The following is a 26,231-nucleotide window of genomic DNA, read 5'->3' on the forward strand; positions in this document are numbered from 1 at the left end:
ACATGCAGTGCCTTCTTACACATAAAAATATTAATTGGGAAACAAATCCGCTGGGAACAAGTCAGCTGGATTTGGGAAAGAAATACAGTGCAAGAGGTCTGTATGACTGGTCTCACCAGCAAGGCTGGGCAAGCCCGTTAATAACAGGACAAAGGCACAGCTGAGCCCACCTTTTATACAATAAGTTTTATTGATGTTTTGTCAATACAATCAAGTACTGTAGTTTTAGTTCTGAAGAGAAGGCCAGTTTCTGATCACAAAAAGAGTGCATTTTAAACCAACTTTTACTATGACAGACAGTGCATGTAATAAGTATTTACAAAACTAAAAACTTCTATATTCTAGGTTAGAAATGAAGATACTAGAGGCAAATTTAAAAAAAATAGTAAGAATTTGTATATAAAAATGCACATTGTAATGCAGTTTTCATAATTAAAAATAGACATACTTCATCCAACCCAACCTTTTTTACTATTGTGATTGAAACCAAAATCCCATGCGCTCACACACACGACAGAAAATAACCCTTTCTGCTGGCGAATATCACGTACTCAGTACTCCAGAAAAAAAATTCTTCCTGACAGTGTCCAGTTTAGTGAACAGCCTCCCTCATCCTGTGCATCGTTTTTCTAGCCTAGCTCTATGTGCGTGTAATATCTTTGCCTTTCAATTATTGTGTAAATGTAACAGGTTATATAGCTGCGGAAGGTTGATTATGGTTTATGCTCTGCACATGAAGGGAAAGTGAGATTGCGAAACAGTATCTACAGCACTGAACGAGTTAACGTCTCGGTGTGGTTATAGTGAGTATTTTTGTCATTGCTTTTTGCCAGCTAGAACAAGAAGTTTTGAGTAAAACAAAACAGAACAAAAAAAAAAAAAAAGATGGAATGTAGGTTAGAACACAGTATAAATAAGTTGCTTTGCTGAGTAACAGGAGGGAGCTTCCACCCCAGCGCGTGGCTGGGGGACGAGAAGCTCCTGGCCCTGCTGCAGGTAGTGTGCACGCCCGCGCGGTGGGAGCCAGACCCCGCTGCTGGCACCAGCTCGAGTTCCTTGCCGTTCTCCACAGGAAAGACGCTTCAATAAAGGAGACGCAGGCCCTATCCTAGCACCCTCCTCTCCCAAACCTGGGCTTGAAGAAAACATCTGAGCTTCCACTTTTAATTTTAGGGACTTTTTTCGTATGGCTCCTATTCCCGTTGGGAAGTAACCTGTTACAATCAAAACCCAGGTGGTCCTGACACCTCCCTGCCTTTAGGAGTTACAAACGTCCAGTGGGATCAGACGCTGGGGCAGCCTTTCAGCTTGAGAAGGTTTAATCTTTCTATGAAACTTCCAGCTTTCTGGGGAGAAAATCCCGGGGAGGGGGACATGCCAGCCCCAGCAGGGCAGCAGCTGAAGCGCTGGCCTTTCAACTGTAAGTTTCCTTTTTGTGTATCTTAATTTCAGGGATAGGTGTGTTTTTAAAAGGAAGCCCTGGATGGCAAGAGGCAGAAACACAGGACAGACTTAAGGAGAAAAACAGAGAAAAAGAAAAGTTGTTTTAAGTATCTTGTACAGTCCGTCTGGAGAACAATCCCAAGTCCCATTCTTGCTACATTTCTTTGGCCATTGAACAGGCTTTAGGAAAATTCAAGGGTAATAGTTGCTCAGCTGGTGACCAAATTGTTGCTGTTTTCTCAGGGATGTGCCTTTGCAGAGGGACACGCAGTGTAACGCATGCGGATTAACTTCAGCAGCGTGCTACTTGCCTGGGATGAGGAGAATCGTTTTACTGTAAGTGCAAGTGACAATGACTATTCTACCATGAGAAAATCTGCAAAGCAACAGGGTTCAGTTGCTCCCTTTACCAAAGGACAGAGCAGCCAAGTGGTCAGTATCCGTGCATCCCTTTCCCAGAACCTTGTAGCTCATATTCAGGTTGGTAACATTTCAAGCATTAGTGAGACAAAGTGGTAACAACAGACAAACATGATTGGTTGGCTTTTTTTTTTTTTTTTTAACCTAAGTCACAGATCGGCACCTGGAATGATGCACTGTTACAGGTACATATTGCACTAGACTTGTAAATTAACATTGTTAAGTAGATAATAGCACCGTTGTAAAATGACTGAATGGAATGTTAGAACAAACACTATTTTTTCTTAATTAAAAGATCCCCAGAGAAAGGGGGGATACCAATGCAAAAGTTTACACATCCCGAAATAGTGAGACAGTAAAAGCAAGTTGTCTATAAGTGGCACTTCAGAGAAAGCACCCCTAAACCTTCTGTCAAGCCAGGCTAGAAGCACCGTAAGCCAGGCTTGCAGTGCCATCCTTGGGTTGTCAACAAATAAGATGCTCACAAGGCCAAGCAAGTCTTTGGGCTGCAGGGAAATGGACAGGACAGAAGTAGCCCTTGGACTTGCTGGTAGCTGAATTCACTCGAGAGAGGATCGTTGTTCATCCCAGGGGTCCCAGCTTCCCGCAGCAGCTTTGGAACAGGTTGTCTGTCATCCTCCCAGATACTGATGGCTGGATGTTTTTATTCCTAAAGGTGCTGGGTGAGGGAGGGTTAAAAATAATATTTACTTCTTGTAAGAAGGTGCTTATGCAAAGTGTTCCACTTTGTAGGATTGTAAATCCAACCATACTGAATCCATAGTGAATCGGAGAGACTCCGCCTCAAAGTACAGTCTGAAAAAGTAGGCATCCGTGAGACTGGAACTTGGGCGTCTGATGGTTTGGGAAGGGAATTTCTCAATCCATCATGGATCCCCGCTGCTGTACAGGCTTGTGATAAGTGCCTGGGACCCCTGCGTTGGTTAGCAAATACACCATCCACTACAACAGCTGTATTTATTTAACTAGTACTCAAAACGGGAAACAAGGGCACTTGATTACAGACCAGAAGGGGTCTGGCCTTCCAGAGGGGACCCTCCCTGGATCACAGAGCGGTTTACTGCAGAGCCAGATCCTTGCCATCCCAACTGCGTTCCTGTGTTTGATGTAACAGTCAGTAGGGTAAAATTTATTCCAAATATGCTTTGCTGAGGAAGTCACTCCCCTCCCTCCCTTCTCCCTCCCCCAAAAAAGATTGATACGTGTCTCCTTTCCAATTACCCTCTTGACTCATGGATCAAACAGCTTGAAGCAAGGTCCCACGACAACGGCTTGCGCGTTCTTCCCAGTGATTTTTCTTTTTTGTATTAATTTTAAAAAACTTTTTTATCAAAAAAAAAAAAAAAAGACAGTTTATGGCTAAAGTGGGTGAAAAGGAAACATGCCCAGCAGCCGTTATGTGGGGCAAAGCAGGAACCCAGAGAAGGAGGAGTGGATGTATTCCGTGGAGTACAACCCGTTGGCCTGGTCCGAGGGCATTTGTACCCAGACTTGGTCATTCTCCTTGAGTTCAAGCACGGCACTGCCCGAGGCCTGGTCCAGGTAGCCCTTTTTGTACTCGTCGTAGGTGTAGGTGGCAGGCACGTTGTTCTTATAAAGCGCCACCCAAACGTTAGTCCCTTTGACGTGCACGTGGTAGGCAAAGTAGTAGATGCCGGATACGGGGCAGGTGAATATCCCGGTGACTGGGTTGTAGCCGTTGTGCCCATTATACAAAGTCCGGTCAAACTTGACCGGCATGCCCGAGGCTGGGAAGGGGGAGGTGAGGATGGCGGTGAAGGCTGGCGCGATCCGGGCAGAGAGCTCTCCTCGGCCGTACTGCGGCTTCCCTGCCTTGCCGTTCCCCAGCACGGCCCCCTCCACGCCTCCGTCCGGCAGGTGCAGCCCCGCGATGCCCGTCTCGTCGAACACCCCGGGCGCTCCCGGCGGACCGGGTGGCCCTGGCGGCCCTGGTGGCCCATTCATCCCCGGCGTTCCTGGCATTCCTGGTGGGCCGATGGGTCCGGCCATGCCAGGCTCGCCAGCCTTCCCCTCACCAGGAACCCCTGGGAGCCCAGGCTCTCCTTTCAGCCCTGGTAACCCCTGAGGCCCCATGGGACCCGCGGGTCCTTGCAAGCCCGGGATGCCCGAGGGGCCCCTCAGCCCCGGCTGCCCTGGGATCCCACCGTCCCCTTTCGGCCCAGGCCCCCCCGTTAACCCTGGCACCCCCGGGAGGCCAATGAACCCTGGTTCTCCTTTGGGGCCTGTTGGGCCGGGGGGTCCCAGTGACCCAGGCAGGCCCCTTTCTCCCGGCACCCCCGGCTTCCCTGCGAAGCCATTGGGGCCCTGGTCGCCACGCATCCCTGGCATCCCGGGGGGGCCACTCGGCCCCACGTCCCCTTTGGAGCCGGGCAGCCCGTGCTTGCCCGGCAGGCCCATGGACCCCGGCGGGCCTGGCGGCCCGATGATGCCAGCAGGGCCCGGCTCGCCCGGCTCACCATCAATGCCAGGCTCCCCCTTGTCGCCGATGGCTCCCGGCACTCCCGGCTGCCCGCGGTCCCCTTTAAGGCCAGGCAAGCCCGGCTTCCCGTAGCCCGTCGGGCCTGGCAGGCCAGGGAGGCCGCGGATCCCGGGCTCCCCTTTCGGTCCCATGGGGCCCTGTATCCCTGGCACCCCCGCAGCGCCTGGCACCCCGATCCCGTCGAGGCCGGGGGGCCCGCGGGGCCCCATGGGGCCAGGCTCCCCGTTGACACCAGGCCCACCCGGAGGGCCCATGTCACCCTTCTCCCCCGGCGCACCCGGCAGGCCATCGAGGCCGGGTTTTCCAACGCCGACGGGCCCTGGGGGCCCTGCGGGGCCGGGAGGGCCCCCGTTCCCTCGGGGCCCCGGTAACCCTGGCTTCCCCACGCCATTTTCACCCTTCATCCCTCGCTCCCCGCGGGGACCTGGCTCTCCCTTTGGGCCAGGCTCGCCACGAAAGCCGGGCAGGCCAGGACCACCCTGGGGGCCCGGCTTCCCGTTGACGGAGATGCCGGCTGGCCCCGGCAGCCCCGGGGGGCCAGGCAGTCCTCTCGGCCCTTGCTCTCCTCGCATGCCGGGCTCACCCTTGGCACCGGGCATCCCTTTCATACCCGCCTTGCCGGGGAGTCCTGGGATGCCGGGTTTCCCAATGCCAGAGAAGCCGGGGGGCCCAGCAGGCCCAGGCTGGCCGTGCATTCCTGGCTTCCCCGTGCCCGGCTTGCCCGGGTAGCCGGGGGGCCCTGGGGGTCCGCGTGGGCCAGGCTTCCCCGGTGGTCCTGGCTCCCCTTTGAGGTCCATCGGCAGTAGCGGCGGCATGTCTGTGGAGAGAGGAGACATGGAGCTTTACTGGGGCCGGTGGACGGAGGAGCGTGCCTGGTGTGTGATGCCCTCAGGGCGTTAAAGCCAGGGGCTTCGGCGCTGCTGGGGTCTCTGCTTGCAGGAGCGCCCTTCTCTAGACATGGTTTGATTTAAACATGGCCACGGTGGCTTTCTGGGCCACCGCATCAGCAGGAGTGTCTTGAGGCAAGACCTTGGCTGGAATCCAGGGTACTAATCCAAGCCTTACTCCATCCATCCCTCCAGAGAGGGTGTCAACAAGACGAGCAATTGCCATCGGCTCTGGCAGTGGTGTTTTGTGATGACCTGCTGTGAGGTTTTTTTAGGAGCTGGATTCAAACCTCCCACTGCCTTACTTCCCAGCGGCCTTGAAAGCACCGTGGGATTCAGTCGCTCCTGCCTGGTCTCAGCCGAGAGGATGGTGATGGAGCAAGCCAAGGCTGAGGATAATCCCTCCACCCCATCCTGCGAGTCCAGGGCCTCAGGAGACCTTTAATCCTTTTGGATTAAAAAGAAAACTCTTGGACATGTACTTGAGAGACTGAAGAGGTGATTCATGTATGGGTTAAGACATGCCCCCAGTGCTCGCTGGCTCAGCTCCCGTGTCCAGCAAGGCAGGGAAAAAACTCAGCAAAAAGAAAAAAAGCGCTGAGGATGGAGGAAAAGCCAATAGCTGCAAGGGAAACGCAACCTCGGTTATGTCCAAATGAGTCAGCCCAGCTGGGAATAGGCCGTAAACCACTTGACATTTAAAGAATTTATAGAGGTCTTTTGCAAACGGATATAAGAAAGAAACTAATGGGCTGAGAGACTACAAAGCCGAGGAGAGCCAGATTACATGCCCACCGCAGCTCAGTACTTAAAGCACAGGCGTGAGCATAAATAACTCCTTGAGGCCGGCCCAGGCAGGGTGTTGCTTCCCACGTGACACCGGGAACGGGCGAGAAAGAATAAATCTGACAAACTCTTTTTTGGGAAGCTTGAAATGAAGGAAACACTTGGCAGTCGCACGTACATGGGACTGTGATGAAAAATGCAAAAGGCAGAGCAAAGGGCCTTGACATCCTGGGCAAATTTTAACTAAATCTGCCTGAGGTAGATCCTTCCAATTGGGAACAGATCTGCACAGGCAAGTTCCCGGCATGGGAATGAGTCCCGTCTGGGATGGGGGCAGAACAGAGGGCTGCGTGCCCCAGCATGGCACTGAGGAGGAGGTGGGGGGTCCGACCCCGAGGTCTGCCAGAGTGGCCCCCAGCCGGGGCATTCAGCGAGCTGAGCCGGGCCTTGGGAGCACGGACACCCAGAGCACCAGGATCCGCCAACACGGAGATTTTCTCAGTCAACGGGAAAAGATTAGCGGAGATTTGAGACACGTGAAAAGAATAACTGTGGCGGCAGCAGGCACCGTTCCCGGTGCATCGGAGGTGGCTCTACCTTTCCTAAGCACAGCAATTAGCCCAGGCCATTTCCAAACCTGGTGCCTGCTTGTTTTTCTTTTGGTAATGGAAACATTTTCAGAGCTTATCTATATATCAAAGCCTGGCCCGCAGCCTAGGCTGTAATAGAGGTCACTTGGCTGTCTTGATTACGGAAATACTTGTCTGTCATGACACTGCCACTAGATTTCTGCAAATCTGCTCCTCACCCCAGAAAATGGTGTGGGAAAGAAGGCAAGGGAGATGTGAAGTGTTGCACTGAAGTGGATTTCTGGGGTTTGAATTCTGGAAAAAATTTTCTCCAGAAAATTATTTCAATGTGTTTTCTGTCATCCCACCCCCCCTTTTTTTTTTCTTCTTGCAATGGTTTGTAAAGAATTAGTTTTCTAGGTCATTTTGCATGGAATCAGAACAAGGATCTACAGCTGAGCCCAAGAAGGAAGGAAAAAGAAACACACTCTCACACAACGCAGTGAAGAGAAACGCCAGGCGAGAGCTGCCAACTTGCAGGCAGCCAAAAAAGCAGACGGGAAAACCAAACCGGGGACGTTAGCGGAGAGAAACTGGGACATGGCAGCCGCAGCGGTATCCGATTTCAAAAGCCCATGTCTTACCACAGACGCATGTCTCAGAGCTCTGCATTTCACAGCAGCAGCATGGGGTTATGTGTTCCCCTCGAAGCATGAACAAAAGCTGCCATGAATGCTAATGCAGAGAGCCAGCTGGGGCAGCGGGAAGGGGAAGGAGCAGGCACAGCCCCTGCGAGCTCCTGCTTGGGCACCACAGAGCTTTTCACCTCCTGAGAAGCATGGACGCGTCCAGACAGATCCTGCAGCCACTCCGGAGCTGCCTTCGTCCCGGTAAGAACCCCTGCACGCCTGGAGGAGGGACCTGGCAGCGTGGACTGGCCAGCAAAGGAATAATGCAGCAGGATGGGAAGTGGTTCCCAGCCACGAGCAGTCAGCAGCGGGTCTGGCCAGCGCGGCCGGATGACACCACAGGAAGGAGAGGTTGGCTGCTCCATGGCAGGGCCACGCCGAGCTCCTCCTTCAGTGCTGCTGCCAAGCCCTGTCTCGTGAGAGTGAGTTTCACAGGCTCATAGGGACATTGCCTGGGACCAGTGTTCCTGCATCTGTCATCTCATCCCTCTGTTACTGCAGCTCTTGTTGCAGCGGGTGCCCTGAGCTGTGTGGGGAGGCTCAGCACAGCACAGCACCAAACCCAGCCACAGCCCTGACAGGTGGAGCTGCCGTGCAAGGGGATGGCGGTGAGATGGGAGCAGACTGCAGAGAGGAGCATGGAAGTGGCAAGGTTTCCGCGTTGGCAGGAGCTAAGGGAAAGGACCTCTTGGCCACATGCATCAAGCAACAGCCCCACGGGGACTGCAGGATTGGGTCCCTTTAACAGCAGCAGGACCTGTGGGCCACTGGCTCTGGGGACACCGCGTAGCAGCAGCCCAGGCGCTGCCCAGCACCTGCCTGCTCCCACCTCCTGGGCAGCTCAGCCCTGAAGTCCTTGACTCTCCATGGAGCTTGCCATTGCCTGGGGAGGTGAAAAGCGCTCCTTTACCTTTGCAGCTGAGGCCACTGCCCCGAGGTGAACCCTCTGCGCGGTGGCTAGAGGGGGATATTCTGCTTGCCTGGCGTAAGCCCCTGCCCCGGGCATCACCTGTGCTGTATCGCTGCCCCAAGGTGGGGTACCACTGCCTTGGCTCCCCACGTGCATGGGGAAATGCCGAGCTCCCTGAGCCCTGGCCAGCACCCAGCAGCGGGTTTACCTGTCTGCGAGCTGCACAGACACGGTTTTAACCAAGCCAGAATAAAACCCAACTGTGCAAATACCTGCTGAAATGCTTTTAGTGTTTTAGCATTTCGCAGCATCTCCTGCCCAGAGCTGCCTCCGTGCTCCTGGGGAGTCTATTTTTGGGTCAGAAAAGGTGTCTGGTACCCTGAGGAAACCAGCCCTGCCTCTCACTGGATGGCACCCGCAAGCCTGCATTGCCCCCCGGGTCTGGCCTGGGCCCCCAGGTGGGGGTCACAGCTCAGGGGGGCCCACAGAGCTCCCCATCGGCTTGGGGGTAACCTGCTGGGGCACGGCACGGCCCTGCGCCATCGCGGCAAGTCAGCTGAGCTCCCTGAGCAGGGCAGAAGGCCAGCAGGGATTTTCCTTGCCAAATGAGAGGTTAAGCAGAGATGGGAGCTCGGTGGGATCCAGGAGGCACCAGCTTCCCCAGCAGCCTCCGTGCAGCCCCCTTGCCTGCATCTCCCTGCCCGTTTTCTCTTTCCCAGGGGTTTTAGGAGAGTAATGTCCAGGGGACTCCCGTGCTCTGTCCTGCCTCATTGTCCCCTCTAACCTGTGCCTGGTGTCACCTGCCAAAGCTCGCACCCAAATCACACCTTGCAAGCAGCCCGGGGTGCTCACTCCTCTCTCCGCTGCAGTTAGCAGGCAGCGCAAGCCGCTCCAGTGCATAGGAAGAAGAGGAAAAAAGAAGGAAAAGCAGCGGGGAGATATTTGAATCCAGTCCCACCAGCAGCTGAAACGTTCCTGCGCTACGCTAGAAGGTTTTGTCTCTGGCTGGGATTCAGGGAGCAGCTTTACAACAGCTGGGAAGGGGGCAGGGAGGTGAGGGGGCTCAGAGCATGCTTCAGCTCCAGGTTTTGCTGTGTGTTTTCTGACATATGTGCTGAGCTGAACTCCTGATAAGCCATTCAGCCCAGCAGTAAATCAGCCACCGGCAGCCAAGCCTTCTCCAGTTTCTCCTCGCAGAGCCAAGACTTCAGCTCCCCGGAGGGTCTGGGTCTGTGTGAACCCAAGGGGGGGGGCTCTGGCAGCTCTTCCCAAGGGCCAAGCACTGACCTGGTGGGTGCGGGCACCGGAGCCCCAGCACTGCCCCATCCCGCCGGCTGGCCCCGGAGAGCGCGTGGGGAACTGCTGTGTTTGGCATGCAGGAAAAGGCTCGGACCTTCCCCTCCATCTCGTCTTGAGCCGAAGGTACCGTGCTGCTGCCCGGGGTGCAGCAGGGGTTGTGGGCACCTCGGGCAGGTGCTGGGGGCTCGCTGTGCAGAGGGATGCCCCGATGAGCCGAGACGTGCCAGAGAAACTCAATCCCACTCAACCCGTGTGGTGTTTGCAAAGACCCCAAGTTCCTGAGCAGTTCCCCAGGGGGTGTGCAATTAACACATGCTAATGATCCTCCTGCTGTGGGGCACAGTGGACCCACCTGTGCCTTCTAACCTCTGGCACTTCTGGCCAGGGCTGGGTATAAAATGAGCCCTGGGCTGGCCCACGGGACTCCAGCGAGGGCAGGGGGCTCCGGGCTGGAAGATGCGCGGGAGGCTCGGCTGCGCGGCACGGTGACCTCGGTGCCTCTGCCCCTCTCTGCTGGCACACGTGCCTCGGTGGGGAGCGATTTAACACGTGTGGAGTTCCTGGTCGCTGCTGTCTGAGGAGGAAATGTCTCTGCCCTGCTCTTCCCTCGCTAGGCTGGCTCTCGGCTCCGGCCCTGGCTCTCTTTTCTTTCCCAGCTGGTGCAAAACACAGCCAGGGAAAACGGAATAGGTGGAGGAGTGGAAAAAGCCTTGCTGGGATGGCTCATGTTTAACAGCAGTGAGAGGGAGAGATGGCGAGTGCCAGGACTCCCGTCCCTGAGCTGTGCCCCAAAGCTACCGGCAAGGACGCGGGACGGGGGCAGAAGGCGTGTGGGTCCCCTCTGAGCGCCGGCTCCCAGACGGAGGGACCCCGGGGTGCTCACCCAGCCCGAGAGGCTCTGCTGAGCCTCTGTGCCCATCCTTGTCCTTCTGCACGGGGTTAAGGAGACCTGAATGGCCCCTCTGTGCTTGGCCAAAGATGCCTTGGACAGCAGCACCCTCAGCCATGCCATGCTGCTCCCTGGGAGCACCGGCCCCAGGGGTGAGGGGACGATGAGTGCCTGGTGGCTGCTGGATGCTACGGCCCCATCCTGCTGTGCCAGCAGGTGTCCCAGGCAGCTGTGGCCCCATGTCCTCCCCGCTGTCCCGCAGAGCGCATCCCTTACCCAGGTACTGCCCTTTGCCTTCACGGAAGGGGGGTCCCAGGGGTCCCTTCACCATGGGCTGCATGTACTTCACTTGGGCATAGCCCGCCACGCCGCCTCCCGCTGCCGAGCGAAGGCCGACCACCATCACCACGACCAGCAGCAGCGTCACAGCGTCCGACAGCATCCTGCTCCCCACTGCTCCTGCAGACAAAGCAACAGTGAGAGCGGGCACCTGCAAGCCCTGTTCGCACCCTCTGTCACCCAAGGATCAGCTGGGAACCTGGGAAGGATCCTGGCAGGAGCAGGACTGCCTTGAAATTGCCTTTTTCTGGACCACACGTGCCCTGAACGCGTTACCCTTCCCAACATGTGCCGGCTGGGAGATGCACAATAAACACACGGTTTATGAGCAATGACTAACGACGAGCACCCAGCAGAGCCTTGCAGAGCCTGCCCCGGTACCTGTTTGCCTGGGGTTATTTCCGTATCAGGCTTGTCTTACATCTTTTTAACGTATAGAAGAGGAGGGGAAAAAAAGGCAGGGTGAAACCCACAGCCCACGGAGCCCTGCATTGCTGTCACATCTCCCAAGCGAGCAGGGTCTCCTCTAACAAAAGCCACGTCTGCTGTGGCTGTGGCTCCCGTGGGCTGCCGCTGCCTGTCCCGGGAGCAGCTGGGTGGGTGCCGCATCTCCCAAACGGGTGCTGCGTCTCCCAGTGGGTGCTGGACCAAACCCACAGTGTTGCAGCCTGAGACTCGCTGCATTTGTGGCTCAACTGCAGCACTTCGGGGGCTCGCTTGGAGGGTGAGGGTTCGAGCCCTCAACTGGGAAAGCCCAGGGGAGGGCTGCAGCACTTGGGAGCAGCAGCTTCTGCCTCAAGTGCCTGTTTATTTAAAATAAACATTCTCTATAAATACACCTTTCCTCTAGCAACTTTTTTCTCTGCCAGCTCCATGCGCGGAGCTGCAAACAGATTGATTTGCAAAGAACATTTATTTTCGCAAGCTTAAACAACACGTGATGCCAAAGAGCTTTGCTGGTTTTCCTCCTTCTTGCAATAATTGACCCGTGGTGGTTATTAATGAGAATTAAGCTCTCTGCCTCTCCTGCCGGGGAGCAGGGGCAGGGCTGCTACGCGCTGGGATTTGATTGGAATTTCCTGAATCACTTTTGCTGAAGCAGCATTGAAAAAAAAAAAAAAAAAGCTGCAGCCTGGAGAAAAAAACACACCCCCAAACCCCCCTAAATTAAAACAAAATTAAAGCAAAGGGTGGGGGGAGCCCTGGCGGGGGATTGTTCCTGATGCTACAAGTGCTTGGCAGGTCTCCAGTGATGAGGCAGCCTTGACCGCTGCTCTCCTGCCCGGTAAAAGCCCATGGAACCGGGTCCCTTGTGCTCCCTGCGCAGTGCCGGGGGCTGGAGGGGACAGGGACAGCTCTGCCACTGCTGGCACAGTGGAGCCCGGCCCCTGCGGGGATGCAGGTGGCCATGGCAGATGCTGGGAGAGGAGCTCTGCTCTGCCCATCCTGCCGGAGCCAGCGGGACTGGTGCTGTGCCATACCCACCGCAGCACCCGCGGGGTGGGGGTCACGGCCAGGCTCCAGCCCTGCTGTGGCTTGGGTGGGCACAGCCAGGGACACGCGTGACAGCCACCACCAGCCTCCTTGGCGGCACGGAGAGGGCCTTGCCGGCGTTATTGTTTTTCTGTCTTCGGGGTCGAGAAGAGGAACGCTTATTTTTATGAAGCATTATTTTACAAGGATTTGTTTAAGGGAAAAAGAATCCCATTTTAAGGGATTGCAGCTGTAAAAATACAGTTTCTGCTAAATAAAAGAGGAGAACAAACCCCTGAATCAGCTATTTATTTGTTTTCCTTACCTGGTATGACCCCTGTGCCTCCACCTCTAACACCCTCCCCTCCCTGCTCTCTCTTCTCCCACCTGGGCTTTATTCACCCCTGCTCCTCCCCTCCACGGGGGTCCTCCCAGGATGCTGAAATGAGCCCCCGCTAGGGAAGCAGCACCCTGGGGTGGCCCAGCCCCTCGCTGCTGGGTGCCACGGCGCGCTCGCCGATGTCCCCCTGTCCTTCTGTGAGACCTCAGCCCTTGGAGACACACAGGACTGGGGGAAACCGGAGCCGGGGGGAAGGGAAAGGGAGGACAAGGTGATCCAGCTGCTTTGGCTCCGACCGTGGGTTTGCAGCGCGCCAGACGCGAAACCAAGTCCCGCTGCTCCGCGCCGAGGTGGCCGTCTGCAACCCGGCGTCTCCAGACACGGGCTTAGCTCCTGCACGTTCTCCCTTGGTCCAGACGGATCATTCCACCTGCCCCCGCTCTCCCAAGGGGCTGTGGGAGCAACGAGGGGGCGGCCTGGCCTGACACCTCCAGGCACGTGTCTCTGTCCCTCAAGGAAAAGGGGTCTCTGGTGCGTTGCCATCCCCCACGGCAGTGCCCGGCACCGGGGCAGGAGGCCTCCCATTACCCGGGCTCTCCAGGCGGTGATTTAATAAGAATAAAATGGAAACATCTGGAGTCTCACATGATGGATAAAGTGTGCACGACGTGTCTGTGAAGAGGCTCTTTCATGCCTGAAATCTCCTGCGTTATGAAATGATAATTAATCACCACGAGCAGCCGTGCAACATTCTCGTCTCCCAGGGCAGGTTGCAAACGTCGGCTGGTTCATGGTGCAGATGGGGTCACTGTGCCCCTGATGGCTTCGCCCAGGTTTCGGTGCCACTCCAGTACAGCCAGCAGAAATCCCAGGAGGAGCCACTTTTTTCCCTCCTGGAGCAGGGGAGATGCTTTGGGGGCTCTGGAGCGCAGCCCCTCGCAGCCCCAGCGCTGCAGGACAGGGCTCACCATGCTCTGCTGCCGGGGCACCATGGCCAACCACGCTGCCACCCTTTGGAGATGGCACCAGCCCCCTGGTACGGTCCAGTAGTTCAACCACAACTGCTCCTGGCGGAAAAGCCAAGCCCAGCAGGAGCAGCTAAGCCAGGAGAGTTCACGCAGGGGGAGCGCACCAGGGGTCCAGCAACGCAGTGCTGCTCCCCCAGGGATGCTGGAACAGGGATGGGGCTCGGCTGCTTGGCTCCAGGGGGAGTGGGGGCCCGACCCAGCTACAGCTGGTGCGGCGGCGCGGCACGGAGACCCCTGGCATGGCTTCAGAGCACGCCGCCGCCGTGCTAACTGTGCAAGTGTCTGCTCCCCTGGCAGTCGGTGAGTAGACGTGTTAAAAACGCCTGGCACGCAATGAAAGCTCCAGGAAAAGGAAAAAAAAATCTCACGCTTAAAGCATGAGAAAGGAGACAAGAAATGTCACCTTGTTCTCGCAGGAGCGCGGGGGCTCAGGCAGCTGGAGCTTGTGCCACCCCCAGCACTCCAGAAACACTCTGTGGCTTGTGCTACTCAGCCCGGCGCGCTCCCGGCACGCTGCCCCTGGCCCTTCCCAGTGGAAGGGGGCTGCTGCCGCCCCCCCGTCCCCCTCTCCCTGCAGCATCCATGTCAACGCTCCCAGACACCCACAGACCCAGGGGACTTTCCTGCGAGCAACACGGCCACGCGCTTCCCCGTGCACACAACCAGGGGCTTGTTCGCTGCAGTTGATTTATGGCTCCTGTTATTTAAATATTAATTATGGGCCTGGCAGGCAGGCACCGCGCCTGCGCCCTTCAAGGCTAATTATTTTTTAAGTCAATATATGTGATCCACAGGGGATCTGCGATTGCAATTGAAGGTCAGTAAAATGGAGAACTTGTTTAAACCTGGCAGTAAAAGCATGATCTGCGCGGGGCACGGCGCGCCGCTCGCTGGCCCTGGCCCTGCATCAAACCCAGCGCCACGCCAGCCCCCATGGAGGGTTGCTGGGGCACAGGGATGAGCCAGGATGGGACCTTTGGTGCGTTTCAACCATGCGCCCAGGCTCACTGGTGTGGCCCCGTCCCTGTCCTGATCCCCATGCCGAGCACAGGGGCACGGGCACCACTTCTGCAAATTGTGGCAGGAGCTCACCCTGGGCTGCTGGTGAGTGGTGGGGAGCACCTCACGCACTCCCCCGGCGTGGGTGGACACTGCAAAGAGAAAGCACCGAGAAAGCAGCCGGCGTGTGTGGGTGGGCTGGAGCAGCGCGGGTTTGGACGCCGCCATGTCCCATTGAGCCACTCCATCCTCCGGTCATTTACAATAAAAAATAAAGCAGGGAGGTTTTCCAAACCCAACACGGGGCTGGACTGACTCCAGCGGGAGGTGGATGATTTGGTTTGCACTACACATGCTTTAAAAATAATAATAAAATGAGTCAAAAACAAAAAGTGAGCTATTGAAACAGAGAGCGAGCACGTTGTTTCCATAGGCCGGGCTGCGAAAGCCAAAGGCATCAGGCAGCAGCTCGGCAGAGCAGCGCCGGGGCGCGGGGAGAGGCTTGGCACAAGCTGGTCCTTAAATGCATGAACCTGATCCAATCCAAAAGCTGCTGTACGCGCCGCACAGACCCGGAGCCTCGCCCACCCGTCAGCCCAGGGAACAAGAAAACATTTTCCTTGACGCAAAAAAAAAACACCCACCCCACCCCATCTGCAGCAGCCTCCTGCCACCCCTGCAGCACCCGCGCCTGGCCCCGGCGCAGAGCAGGCTGGGCATGGCACAGAATAGCACGGCATGGCATGGCACGGCACAGCATCCCATGGCATGGCACGGCACAGCATGGCACAGCACGGCACGGCACGGCATGGCACAGCACCACACAGCATGGCATGGCACAGCACGGCACAGAACGGCACAGCACTGCCCTGCAGCACAGCCCCGTGGTGCCTCCAGCACAGCTTGCAGTGGGTGGTGGCTGTGTCCATCCATACTGCTCTGGTCCAGGCAGGGGTTGCAGCCAAATTATCTCCAATGCGGGGGGGGGGGGGGGGGGGGGGGCTCCGTGCTAATTAACTCCTGCGGCGTTTGCAACTACTGCGGAGGTGGTCAGGGCGGAGGGCTGAAGGAGAGGCCACGGGCTGAGCTGCTCTGGGTAGCCACCAGCCCGCTGGCATGTGTCAAACTCGGGGCACCCGTGGCCGTGCCAGGGCGCAGGAGAGGAGCTGGCCCTGGGGGGCTGCAGCGGGGGAGCTGCTGCGGCAGGAGGAGCCCGGAGATGGGTGTAGGACACAAGGCAGACACGCGCAACCTGGCTGGCAGGCAGCTGCTGGAAGAGCTCGCTGCAAAACCCAGCGGGGTGTTTCTCCCTGTCCTGACTCACCTCCTGACACGCCTGAGCCATCTGCCATATGCAGGATGTGCACCCTGCCCCACCGCGCTGGCCGGGCGATGCCCCGCGCTGCTGGCACTTGGGCCATAGCAGGGGCCTGTGTGGTGCACGCTGCCCACGCTGCACACTGCCCATGGTGCACGCTGCCCGGTGCACGCTGCCCACAGTGCACGCTGCCCGGTGCACACTGCCGGGTGCATGCTGCCCATGGTGCACATTACCCGGAGCCAAGGAGCACGGGGTCCGGCGGTGGTGCTGACAACAGGGTCGGTGCTGCCACTTGATCCTGAAGCCGCTGGGTCAGGGATCAGCTAAGGCGGATTAATGACCCTCCACGTGTGTGTGCCGGGAGCACAGCAAGGCGTGAGCCTGCCGCAGGTCACAGCTCAGGGCTTAATCCCTCACCTCCAGCTGTCAAAACTCCTCCGCTGAGCGTGGGAGACCCGGCTGATCACTGCCGACGTGCCTGGCCACGGCTGGAGCCGAGAGTGCCTGTGGGGATGAAGCCATCCCTCGGGAATGGGGAATGGTGGGCACCATGGCATTTGGAGACCTAGACAGAGACCTCTGGGTCCGTGCTGGCTTGGACCTGGCTCCGGGTGGAAAATCCTGGCTCGAAGCCACAGAAATGCAGGGTTCTGCCTGGGGCATGAGGCTCGGCCCAGCTCACCGCATCCCTGGGGTCCCGTGGTCCCTTTGCCAAAATACAGCGGGGATATTCCCCCAGACACACATGGAGGCGAGTGAGACCCAAGGGACGTGTCCCCCCACTCGCCCCGGCCCTGACGGAGGGTTTCTGCGCCCCAAACTCCCCAGTGCTGTCCTCCCCCCCACCCCACCCCGCCAGCCCCAGCTCCACCGAAATACCAGACTGTGCACAGCATTAATAGCAGGGTTGCCTGCCAGGTGCATAGTTTGACCAGTCGGATCACACATGCCAAACCACAGGTATTTTATGAGACGTTTCCTGTTATGAAGACATTTTTGTGGGGATTCATTTTTTTCTTCCCTTCTTCTTCCCCTCTCCTCCTCCTCCCAGCGGGATGGTGGCCTGCCCAGGGGGCAGCAGTGATGCCATCCCTGATGGCCAAAAGACGAGCAGAGCAAGAGCCAAGTGCCGTAGCTGGGGCATGCAGCAAGGATGGTGGTGCCGGAGGGTCCCATCCCCTTTGCTGCCCCGGCTGCCGCTGGGCAGGGTCTGGAGCCCCTCTCCTGGGGCTGCGCAGGGTCTGTGCAGGCCAGCAGTGGGGGCCACACCGCGCGGGGTCCCAATGGCTGCGTGAGCCCCGGCTCATGCCGGTACCTGAGCACAGCTTCTTGTGCCTGGATCCTGGTGCGGGATGTGGACCATCTGCACAGATGCCCCGGGGAGGGACACGGGCTGTGAGCCCCAGCGAGCTGCAGCAGCTTGGGGGCATCGCTCCGAGGGACGCACACCGGCACAGCCAGCCAAAGCCCCCCTGCTCCGGGGACACATCGCTCTGGTGGGAAGCAGTCGGTGTCTACCCCGGGTCTGTGGGTCAGACGCCACTTTGCCCTCACCGCTCCTGCGCACGGGTTCTCGTGTTTTCTAATGCAACGGGTATTTTGCAAAGAAATCTGCTAAGCCTGGAGGGACCCGCAGAGAGCGATTCCCATTGCAGGGAATTTGCAGGCAAGTGGCCATCAACCGCAGACATTTAAACTTCCAGCCTCGTGCTGGGGTCATTGGCTTTATTATAACGAGCTGCAGTCCGGCCCTAAGCCTTTTGGGGCAGGGGTGCTCGGAGTGGCCAGGGCAGCTTGCTCGGGGGGCTGCTGCCCCCACCGTGGGCTGGGATGTGTGGGGGAGGGATGCCCCAGAGGCCTCCCGTGTCCCCATCCACACAGTCCCTGCCGAGAGCCGGGGTGGTGCTGCCGGAGCCCACTGCGCCTGCATGAGCGTTGCGAGGGATGCAGCTCCTGCGCCTGAGCGAATGCAGCAACGCTGCCGCTGCCCAGCCCCGCAGCACCTGCGTGGGGGGATGCGGGCGATGGAGGAGCAGCGGGAGCCCGTAACAGCACTAGGGGAGCCAGTGCCATGCGGAGCCGCTGGTGAGGGCAGGAGCCCTACGGTGCCTTCAGAGCTCACTTGGGAGGACCTTGCCCTAAGCTGGACATCTCTGCCTGGCTCTCCAAGGCCTCACCACAAGCACAGCAGCATTTTCAGCCACTTCCTCAGCACCTAATGATCCATCACTGGGATGAAATTTAGGGCAGGCGATGAAGGTGACAAGAAATGCCCAAGCTGCTGAGAGCAAAGAGGAGAGGCCAGGTCTGAACGGACCTTCATTCCTCAGTGGATTAGGTTTTAAGCAGCGAGCAGCTGCTCTGCTCGACCATGTCCAGGAGCTTCTCCTGCCCCAGACCCCATCGCCGCCATCCCAGCCCCTCCGTTCATCAGCCCCGACACCCGGCTCTCCTCTTGCCACCTTCAAGGATCCCCATGGTGGCTCCAGTTGCAACAAGGACCCTCAACGGCGGCAGCTGCCCTCCCGCAGGACAGACACGCTCCATCCATCGCGGCCTCGCACCACGCTGGAAACAGGCTCTGGAGCAGCGGGAGCACACAGGGACAGCAGCTCCCGAGCTGCTCTCAGGAGAACTGGTGCCACTGGTCGGCACCTCGCTCCCCGGCACAGCGTTACCACCATGGCGTCCCCCACGCTGGTGTTTTCCTGGGCTGAGCACCTCACCAGCACCGCCCTCCGCTGCTCTCCCAGCTGCCCAGACATGACGGCAAATTTGTGAGCTGCCGAGAGAACTTCTTCTGCGTGAAACACCAAGGAACATAACCCCAGCCTCTGCCCGCCGGCGAGCCCGGCTGCCCGCGATGGGAAGCTGCCTTGCAATGTTTATCCTAACAGTCATTTTATTTTAATGTCAGGGGTTGAAATCCTGTCTCTGGGTTTTGCTGAGGCCTTTGATCTCCGTTTCTTCTCCTCTTCCAGTTTTTTAGCAACACCCCCAGGTGAGCCTGCGTGCTCCTGGCTGATCCCGCGCTGCCTGCATCCCGCCTGGCTGGGCAGCCCCTGCTCCGGCAGCTGCGTGCGCTGCTGTGCACCATCGCCCTGCACGTCCTGCAAACCCCTCTGCTGTAACACGCCGGGGAAAACAGCTTCACCCCCAAAGCAGCATTTCCTTCGGTGTGAGCATTTAGGGGGTGACCCCAGAGCCTGGCTCTCAGCCCCCAACAGTGCAAGACCCCAATGGGGGCACCCCCAGCTGCACCAGCCTCCCCCATCCACTGCGAATTCTCCTGGCATGACCATTCCTCGGCTGTCACCACTCCCCGTCCCGGCGGGTTGGTCACAGCCCTTGGGACCACATTAGCCACGTGCCTCTGCCCAGTGGTGTTGGCTGCAGGTGATGGGGACCTGCCCCAGAGTGGTGCTGGGGGCCAGGCAGGTGCTGTGCTGCCGGTGGGGTCCGGGCACGGGGTCCCCCCACCGCCGTGTCACTGAGCCGGCCGCTGCACCGCTTCTGGGGTTAGCAGGGGGAAAATATTGTTTATGCTTCTCTAATATCTGCCTTCTGTTTTGCATTTGCCATTGCTTCAAAGATAGGGAGCCGCCTCTGCCAAGATTCCTGAGGAGATATCCTCAGCAATGCCGACCACGCTCCCCACCGCACTCAAAGAAAACAAATGTCAGGCCAAGGATTGATATGAAATAGTTTAAAAATGAGAAAAAGCTGCCTTAGAGCTAGGTTTACATTAAAATAAATTTCAGGAGCGGGAGCCTGGGCTGCGTCCCTCGCCGGCAGGCGGGCGGCGGGGGCGCGGGGGGATAGGGTTACCTGCCGGGGCTGTGCCGCAGCCCTGCCCGCACCACCGCTGCCCTCGCCTCGGTGGCACGTGGCCCAGCACCGGCTGCTCCCTGCCCGCGCCCTGGGGGCTGCCCGGGGTGAGAAGCTGCCCCCCAGGGACAGTGGGGCAGCAGGGGGTCCCAGGCCCCAGTTCTGCCCCCTGGTACCCCTCCGGGCAGCACGGGCACAGTGACCCTCCCTCCCCCATTTGCTCAGCAAACCCCCCCGGGGTGGTCACTCCCCTCCGAGCCACCCCCACCCCTGGCTGGGACGCACAGAGCATCCCGCCGGGGACCGGTACCTGCGGGGTGTTGGGGTGGGCAGCAGCAGAGCCCAGCGAGCTGCGGGGCGGCGGGGAGGAGGAGTGGGGGCTGCACCCCTCCAGCTGCGGGGCCCCTCGCCGTGCCCGGGGGGGTGACTGACAAGCCCAGCCTTGGGTCGGGGCAGTCAGGGGGTTAAAGCACGTGGCTTTGCTGTGCTCACAATTAGCTCAGTGAAGAAAATGAATGGCGGCTTCTCTCTGGATGGTGGGGGCTCCTGGCAGGACCCTCGTCCCCCACTGCCCCACAGCCAGAACCCTCCCATCCTGCTGCCCTGAGCACCCCATCCTTGTCCCCATCCCTGTTCCTGCCCTCACCCCCATTCCCTGCTGTCCCCGGGGCTGTGCACCGGAGCTTTTCTGGCACAGCAGCAGCACCAGAGCTGCTCACACATATTCACACCCCAGCGACGGGATGGAGCACACGCTTTTCAGGCAGCATTTTAGTTTATTTAATTTAATTTAATTTATGTGAGCTGATGCGAGATCCCAGCAAGCCTGAGGTGTTCACTGGAAACTCTGACAAGACGCTACCACAAACCACGCTCCTGCCGCCCGGCCGGCGCTGGCCCCGCTGCCGGCTTGGATTTCAGGTTTTCCTCCGCACGCTGTAATGCCCTGGATTTCAGGTTTTCCTCCTCACTCTGAACACCCGTTCCAGTTTGACCAGCACCACGGTGGGTGCCCAGCGAGGCTGCTCTCCCAGGGCTCCGCAGCACCGCGGGGCTCCGTGCACTGATCCCACTGTGGGCAGCCCCCGCGCTGCTCCCCAGCACGTGCCTTTCCGTTGGGACGGACGCGGGTTGTGTAAAACCAGGCTGATTTTTTCCCAGAATATTGTTTGGAAAAAATTTGTCTGACACTGTCACAAGATGTTTCAACATCACTGAATCAGCTGCTTTGATTTTTTCAATTTGTTTTGTTGTTTTTTTTTTTTTAAGTTTCCACATTTCCTTTGTCTTGGAGCCGAAAGCCTCACAGGGAATTCCAGCAGCCCTGCTTTCCTGAGGATTACACCAAAACTCCCATTCCCCCAAACCCTGTGGCAAAGCGAGTCCCACGGGGCAGCTCTGCTCCCCTCCTCTCCCGGAGTTCCCGGGTCTTGCCCAGCTGGGTGCTGCATCCCAGGGGACACGAGGAGCTGTTCACCATCCCCACGTGCACCATCTCGATTTGTCATAAACAAAGAGCTGTCAGCCTCAACTAACACCAGTGTGCCGCTACCTGAAGCCACAATCTTATTGCCAGGCGCCTAATTTCCAGTGCAATCGAGTATCTCATTTAATTTGCATTAACAGGTTCCAGATCCCCCTCACCTGCACCTGGCTGGACCCCTGCGCCCACAAACCAGGTTCATCTCCCACTGCTTCTGCTTCTCCTGACGCGGCACCATCCGGCACCACCGCCCTGCCCGAAGGCACACGGTGCCCTGCGGAGCAGCCGGACCCAGACCGCGCCAGGGCAGCCCAGAAGAAAATGGGATGGATTCCCTGTGCCCCAGACCATCCCAGGGGAAAACCAGCTTCTGGAGCCAGGTGGGTAGGACAGCTGGGACAGCGCTGGGAGCGAGGTGGCTGGGAAAGGCATGGAGGAGCCAGTGACCTTCCCGGGCTGGGGAGCACCATGGCCAGCCCTGCCTCGCCACCGGGTGCAGAGCATTTTGCCTTGGCATCGACCCTTAGCCGAGCAAAACTGGGGACCCGGAGGTCAAGCACCAGTGGAAATCAGTGCAAAATATACAGAATATTACCTTAGTGGAACAATTATTTCTCTTAAAGACACCAGCCCTCGGACAGGCAGGCAGCTGGCAGCGCTCAGGGCTGTCCCTGTGTCCCTGCAGTCTCCCAGGGACATGTTTTGCTGGAGGATGGGACGGAGCCTGACGTGGTGACGGTGCAGGACCATGCTCCATCCCAGGAACACCGGGGTGCAAAACTGGAGACCAGCCCGGGGGGGCTGGGGAGGGCTGTGCTGTGGCCAGCCGAGCCGGGTGCTGAGCCGAGGCCAGGGGATGCACTTATTACAAAACCTTTTGTTTAGGCTTCAAGCTGGAAAAACATTCAGCTCCTCTTTTCCAGGCAGAGTTTTCCTCCGGGCTGTGTCATGTGGGAACCTCCCTCCATCCCTGCTCAGGACCCGCTCCCCAAAGAGGGGCTCATCCTGCCCAAGACCATGCGGGCCAACAGCTGCATGGCACTGAGGCCACTGAGGACCCCCCACTTCTACACAGGGGTACCCCCTTGTCTGGGCACAGGTGCTGCAAGGCTGCTGTGGCACTCAGGAGGGGACTGGCACCCGTTCCTGCACCCAAGGGACCCCAATGCTGATCTTCATTTTCCCCCCATGCTGAGGAGCAGACCTGATATGGGGCACAGACCCAGACCTGGGGCGCAGACCAAGACCCAGACCCAGGAATCAGACCCAGACCCCAGGTGCAGACCCAGACCCAGGGAGCAGACCCAGACCCAGGGAGCAGACCCAGACCCCAGGTGCAGACCCCCACCCCAGGCGCAGACCCAGACCCAGGGAGCAGACCCAGACCCCAGGTGCAGACCCCCACCCCAGGCGCAGACCCAGACCCAGGGAGCAGACCCAGACCCCAGGTGCAGACCCCCGCCCCAGGCACAGATCCAGACGCCAGGTGCAGACCCAGACCTGGGGAGCAGACCCAGACCCCTGGTGCGGACCCCTTACCCCAAGCACAGACTCAGACTCAGAGAGCAGACCCAGACCCGGGGAGCAGACCCCAACCCCAGGCACAGACCCAGACCCGGGGAGCAGATCCAGACCCCAGGCGCAGATCCAGACCCAGGGCTGGTGCTGGCACGTTGCTGCCTTCTAGGAAATGGCAGGCGCGTAGCAGCCCCGGCTGAGGCGAGTGCTGGGCATCTGCTGCGGGCACTGCGCTGCCGTACTCGCCTGGAATTTATGAGCCTTCACATGTGGCAATGAAACATGGCGAAAAAATTAAATCGACCTATTCATCCCATTTTTCTAGAGGATAATTATTAAAAAAATTCATGAAACAAAACCAGAAAAGAAATGCAAGAAACCCTTCAGCCTTCAACCTGGGAGCTATTGTGTGGGAACGGAGCGGAAAAAGACTCTGTGGGCACCGGCCAGGCTGGGGCGGCACAGGGGGGGCAGCGGGCGATACCCCCCGATCCCTGCCCAGGGAGGGGTGACAGCCCCCTGGCAGGCTCACCGCAGGAAGGACAGCGTGTGCCCCAAAGCTCCCCAGCCTCACCGCTGCTATGGGAATAACAGGAATAAGCAGAGCCAGCCTGCAACGGCAGGGAAGTCCCGGAGAGACGGGGGGATCCGGAGGATCCCACCCCATCCCCAGCCGCCTGGCCAGGGCTCAGCCAGTCCCCGGCACGCCTACGGCGGCTGGGCTGCCAGGAGCCTTCCTGCACAAGCCCACGGACATTTTCCACCTCATTTACAGCAAGAGCATTAAAACGCTGTTTTCCGAAGGCACAGCACATTGAAATGCCAGGCCCTGGGTGGAATTTGGCGGGGGCCTGGTGGGAGGATGGCTCTGGCCACGGCTGGGTGCCGGGAACCCCGCTGTCTGCACTGGCCCTTGGCACGCAGCTGCTGGCCCCCAAGGGAGGCACCGGGGTCTGTGAGGCCACCGCTGCCTCCGTCCCTCCCAGCACGCTGCAGGCAGCGCTGAGCGGAGGCGGCCGGCGCGAGGAGCCCTGGATGGGGTCCTGCCCCTGCACTTGGCTCCCGGCACCGTCTCCTGCCCACTGCCGGGCTCCTTTTGTCGGGATGTTACAGCTGCCCCTTCCCACGGCCCCCACCGGGCTCTGCCAGGGTCAGACCATGGCCCCGGTGAGCCAGGCTTCCTCCGACGGCAAAAAGCAAATGCCACGCAAGGCCAACATCCCACAGCCTCTGCCCATCTCTGCCCGCAGCAGGCCAGCACTGCAGCAAAAACACAGCGAAGCCGTAAGGCCAGAGCTCTCTTCCCAGCTCTCCTCCATCAACCAGCGCTGGCCAAGGGGCCGCTTCACGGCACCCCCTCCGTGTGGTGCGCCACACACACCGTGCCCCAGGGATGCTCTGCTCCCCTTGCAAGAACGCAGCATCCTGAACCCAGCCTCTGCAGCAAACCCATCCCCAAGCATGGCTAGCACCTGCTGCCCACCCCTGGGGCATCCCTCCTCGCTGGGGGACAGCCAGCTCTGGGGGACACGTCCCACTGGAGGCTGGTGGGAGCTGGGACACATCCTGGCCAGCCGGGGCAGCCTGTCCCGGTGCTGCAGGGGTGGCTGTTGTGAGCCTGGCTGGGGAGGGAGATGCAGGGGCTGTGGCGTGAGGACAGCCAGGATGGGAGCTGGGGAGTGGGGGGAGCCCTGCTCCCACACCCAGCCCCGGGGCTGCCTCTGCCAACATCCCGGCCACGCGCGCCTTGGCGGGGCAGCAGGGCTATTTCAGGAGCTTTCAGCACCACCCAGAGAGGTGTCCGATGCCTTTATTTATAAACCCACTGGCTCCTGCCCAGCTCCAGCCGGCTTGCATGCAGGAAGAAGCCCAATGGAGCCAAGACAAACAGAGCCAGCAGCATCCCCGCACGGCAGGAGGTAACGCCAAGCAGGCCAAGGATGCTCCGACTGCACCGCCCAGCCCTGGGCTGCCCGGCAGGATGGACATCCCTTGGCACCGTGGAGCCAGGGCCAGGCTTCCACAGCACAAGGCTGCCATGCCATCTGCCCGGACCCGCGGCAGCCTGGGCACGCGCGGTGGGGGGCTGCCGGCGGGACCCTGTGTGCTGCCCCCAGCGCCAGGGCTGCCGCTCGGTGCCAGGGATGTGCGGCTGTGGCACAGAAGTGCCCATGTCCTGCTTGGGGTCTGCAGAGCCGCTGCGGGCACCTGCTGTTGCTGTGAGACCCTGATGCTGCGGCTGCCCCTCTGCTTCCCACCCTGCTCCCAACGCACTCACTGGGACGGTCGGCCCCGCTCATGGACAGTGTGCTCCCCAGGGGTGCTGCAGGGGAAAAACCTTAAATACCAGCTGGGGCTGGGGCCAGAGCCCTTGTGGCAAGGGCAGAGAGGGATGCAAACTCCCACAGCTCCTGCCGAGTGTGAGGGTCCAGCCCCATCCGAGGGGGCAAAAGGGCTGCCCCATGGATGGGCTCCAGCACTGGCTCTGGTTCCCGGCAGTGCGGCAACAATTGGGTTATTGTCAACATGCCACCAGGGACATGAGTGTGCCGAAGAATTCAACAAACCCGGTACTTTCCGCTTGTCCCACTCAACTTCCCAGCCCAGGCTAATCCCGTAAGATGCTCCGTCAGCACAGCTGCGGCTCCACAGCCTGCAGGGAGGGACGGCAGCTCCCGGCCCCCCATCTCCCCCAGGCACTGTCTGCGGGCAAAGGTGCTGCTGTAACGCAGCCCCATCAGCTCCCATCGGGACCGAGGTGGGTGCAGACAAAGGCACCATGAGCGCCGGCTCCAGCCACCTCGGGAACTCAGCTAATGGGGTCCATTTGCTGGGTAGTTCTTGGAATAACAAATTGTATCATCCAAAAAAGCAAAACCACAAAAGGGGATCGGCTTGCAGCCTGGCTCACAAAAGCCCCTTGTCTGGAGGCCCCCCGCGCCCCCCAATCTCCCGGAGAAAACTCAATTTAACCAAAATAAACAGCGCGCCCAGCCCTGCGCTCTCACGCTCTCCCCAGCAAACCGCGGAGCGACGTGGCTCAACCCGATACCGCGGCTGGCAAACTCCATCGCCCGGCTCGCCGCACCCGGGGCATCCCCGCCGGCCTTGGCTGTTTGGCTGTGCCATGCCACGCCGTGCCGGAACGCTGCTGACCTCTCATTCTCAAGAGCTTCATCTAGCCAGTAAAAACCAGCAAAAACACACTGCTCAAAGCTGGCCGGTGCCCGGAGGGCTCTGCGCACAGTGCAGACCCCTTGCTGCAGCCCGGGGGGCTGCCGGCTCACCCTGCACTATTGCAAACCCCATCTCCCGCTCCCTCCGGGACAGCAGCGAGCACGAAGGGAAAGGGCAGCCCCGGCTCCAGCGGGGCTTGCACGGGAGCGGGGAAGAGCGAGCCACGGACTTCCCTGCAAGCAGGATGAAAGATGAGGCTTGACACCTGCTAAACCTTCTAATCCTCCTCTCGTTCACCGCTATCAGCTCTCC

General features: G+C 59.1%; 1 protein-coding gene across 4 annotated transcripts in view; it reads right to left on the reverse strand.

Moving 5' to 3' along the window:
• Positions 1-3,176: 3,176 nt before the first annotated feature.
• Positions 3,177-26,231, reverse strand: part of COL8A2 (collagen type VIII alpha 2 chain) — a 48,582-nt gene continuing 25,527 nt past the window's right edge. The window contains exons 1-4 of one of the 4 annotated variants that reach the window (XM_080381936.1): positions 22,497-22,613; positions 16,147-22,452; positions 10,690-10,872; positions 3,177-5,201 (exon numbers count right to left, since the gene is read on the reverse strand). In XM_080381936.1, the coding sequence (XP_080238062.1) occupies positions 3,280-5,201; positions 10,690-10,855 (2,088 nt within the window). In that variant the 5' untranslated portion in view covers positions 10,856-10,872; positions 16,147-22,452; positions 22,497-22,613 and the 3' untranslated portion in view covers positions 3,177-3,279. Of the gene's footprint in view, positions 5,202-10,689; positions 10,873-16,146; positions 22,614-26,231 lie in introns of those variants that run through there. The other 3 variants (XM_080381937.1, XM_080381935.1, XM_080381934.1) reach the window with 3 other exon arrangements.

This window comes from Falco punctatus, assembly GCF_963210335.1.
Source record: "Falco punctatus genome assembly, chromosome: 3".
NCBI classification, from domain to species: Eukaryota; Metazoa; Chordata; class Aves; order Falconiformes; family Falconidae; genus Falco; species Falco punctatus.